Here is a 3,040-nt window from a genome sequence, read left to right as displayed (position 1 = left end):
CTCTCCTCGGTCTCCTGAGCATCTGGTGAGTGCTTGCAGGGCCAGTGTCTAGGAGAGCAGGTGTGGAGAGGACTGTGGTGTGGGCTCCTGGAACTCAGCAGGGGGAGGAGAGGAGAGGAGAGGGAGGAAGAATCCGCTCTGGCATAGGCAGGGAGCTGGGCACACACCGGCCACGGGGCCTGGTGTCCTTCTGCTGTTGCTCTGAATGTATTGTCAGGGATGCACACTGTTCCCTGTCACATCTTGGAGGGAATTTTCTGCACGCCTGTGCCCCTCTATATAAACATTTGCTTTTCACAGATCCTGGCTTACAAAGTGGCTTGGTCAAGAGTATAGTTTTTGACAAACTAAAGGAAGAGACAAAGGGCTGAAGCTTTTGGGCTCAAACATTTCTATTTTTATTCAAGGTAGCATTCCCACGGAGATGTCCTGCCAGCAGAACCAGCAGCAGTGCCAGCCCCCGCCCAAGTGCCCCTCCCCCAAGTGCCCCCAGAAGAGCCCAGCACACTGTCTGCCTGCGGCCTCCTCCTGCTCTGCTCCCAGCTCTGGGTGCTGCTCTGGCCTCAGCTCCAGCTCCGAGGGAGGCTGCTGCCTGAGCCCCCACAGGCGCCGCAGGTCCCACAGGTGCAGGCTGCGCAGCTCGGACTCCTGTGATGGTGACAGTGGGCGGCAGTGCGGGGGCTCTGGCTGTGGCCACAGCTCTGGGGGCTGCTGCTGACCTGGATCTGAGGCTGAGACGAGGGGTGTCAGAGCCAGCCAGAATCGCAAGAGCCAAGGAATTGCTTCATCTGGATATGCCTTTCCCAGTGTGTCCTGCCCTGGCCTTCCCGCTGTGCTGTGAGCTGTCCTCCAAGCTGCCGAGCTCTCGCTCTCCCAGAAGCCTCTTCCTGCCCCATGTCAGCCTCTCGCAGTCCTGCTGAGCGCTGTACACATCCCTGGGCTTCATCTGATCAAAAATTAAAGCTCACTGTTTCTTTTCCTCCGCCTCCTGTGGTCATTTCCCTCGACTCTCCCCGGGGCCCTGGTGTGTGCCCGCTCCTCTGGCTGCAGGTCCAGTGCTGCCACCCGGAGGGTGCAGACTCACAGCCCTGGACAAGAAAGCATCGCGGCCTGTCAGGGCCTTTCATGCTGCATTTGTGACACAGCAGGAGAGAGCAGAGGGACCGGACTAAGAACTCTGAGAAAAAATTGCTTGTCCAAGGACACTGTGTGGGTATTTATCTCAGAGTGGACTCTGCAGGCTCTGGTGGGGAGTTACTGCTCAGTATGTGAAATTACTGCTGACCTTTGATATCTCCTGAGGAGGTGTTTCTGCCATTCCAATTAAGAAAGAATAAATTTAAAGTCTGTAGTTAACTGCCAACTCTACCAGTTTGAGAGCTGCCTTCCAAAACCCGGGTAGAACGAGTCATCCTTTTCACCTATAGGAATTTGACTATCCAGGGACCATTTGGAAATACCTTGGGATTTTTTTGGTTGTCACAATTGGGGTTTATAAAGAGCATTTAGTGAGTGGGGTCCATGATGCTGCTAGACACCAAAAGCACAGGACTGCCTCTCACACCATGGAATCATCTGTCCTCAAATAGTAATAATGCAAATTTAAGAAAAGAATGGCCTCAAGGGAAGCAGAAAGCTCTATCTACCCAGTGGTGCTCCACATGACATGGCTGAGTGGTGAAGCTAAGATGGCATGGATCACAAGAGAGGTGGGACTGAGTGCTTGGACAATGGGGGCTTATGAGTCACATAGGAAAAAATAAAAAGAGAAAATGAGAAATACTGATAGGATTATGAATTAGTATAGTTATATGATCAAACACTTACTTGCTTCTCATGTGCTAGAAATCCCTAAGTCTGCTTTAGACTCATTTAATATCTAAGCAATCTATCAGTTAGGTGCTTTTCCAAATCAAATTTCACAGGGAGTGAGACCCAGATGGTTGATCCCACTTCCTGTGCACCCAGAGCCCAGCCACACAGCCCTGAGGTCACCCCTGACCCAGCACCACTGCATTCCACCTTGACACTTTTCAAGAGCTCCTCATAACCAAGGCATCTTCCACTTTGCCTCTCTGGTCTGCTGTCTTGCTACATGCTTTCTTTTTATTTTCACTTGGTTTTCTAAAATCAAATAAAAAATCAGGATCCCAGCATGGACGTCATGTGTTCAGTAAAATTTTAAAAAGTTTTTGTCTCTTAAGGTGGAAAACTTAGAAATCTAGAATGTGAAATTCAAGTGCCAGCTCCATCGAAATCATCTCCTGAAAGCTAAGTCCCACTATGCCTGCCACAGGGTTGTACTGCTGGTTCAAGGAGCTAAGCCATGAGCAAAGTCACCCGGACTGGTCTTGAAATACACTGGAGGGTAGCCACAGACCCTGAAGCAAACTCTAGTTATAAAAGTTTGGCATCACTGATGCCAGGCTAGGAGCATCCAAGTGAGAAAGTAGATTACTCAGCCCTTTAGGGGCTCACTGAATGCTCTTAAAAAGCTTAGGTTATGTTTTAGAAAATAATATGTTGACTATTTGTACTTCCACATCCAAGAATTCAGTTTTTAGAGTATTCGGAATTTAATAAAGATCATCAGATCCTGAACAGACCCAGAGCGCAGGCCCGGCCAGTGAGTGAGACGACCGGGGCCACGGGATCCTAAACAGACCCACAGCGCAGGCCTGGCGAGTGAATGAGATGACCCGGGGCCTGAGGATCTTCATTTGACCCAGGCTGCAGGCCCAGCATGGAACCTTTCAGCAGAACTCCCTGCAGAGAGGCTAGAGGCAAGACCCACCCAGCTGAGTCAGGAGCAGAACATCTTGCCAGAGAGACACAAAGCGTTCAACTCTAACGGCTGCAGCAGAAAGAAGTGGAGCACAGCAGCCAGATCCAAACAACACCCACCTGGAGGAATCTGAACTTCGTAGATCCGGACCTGATGCTAAGGTAATAACTCTATCTAAGCTCTACACCAAAAGTCAGAAGACAGTGGTATACAAAATGACAAAGAGAAGGAACAAAATGCAGTCTCAGGCCTCTA

General features: G+C 50.2%; 1 protein-coding gene across 1 annotated transcript; it reads left to right on the top strand.

Annotated features, from left to right (window-relative positions):
* Positions 1–424: 424 nt before the first annotated feature.
* Positions 425–718, top strand: LOC111817073 (late cornified envelope protein 3B-like). Its single transcript, XM_023716436.1, has one exon. The coding sequence runs from the start codon at positions 425–427 to the stop codon at positions 716–718; it is 294 nt and encodes a 97-aa protein (XP_023572204.1).
* The last annotated feature ends 2,322 nt before the right edge of the window (positions 719–3,040 follow it).

Source organism: Octodon degus, unplaced genomic scaffold (assembly GCF_000260255.1).
Source record: "Octodon degus isolate 3935 unplaced genomic scaffold, OctDeg1.0 scaffold00048, whole genome shotgun sequence".
NCBI lineage: Eukaryota > Metazoa > Chordata > Mammalia > Rodentia > Octodontidae > Octodon > Octodon degus.
This window is presented reverse-complemented; position numbering and strand designations above follow the sequence as displayed.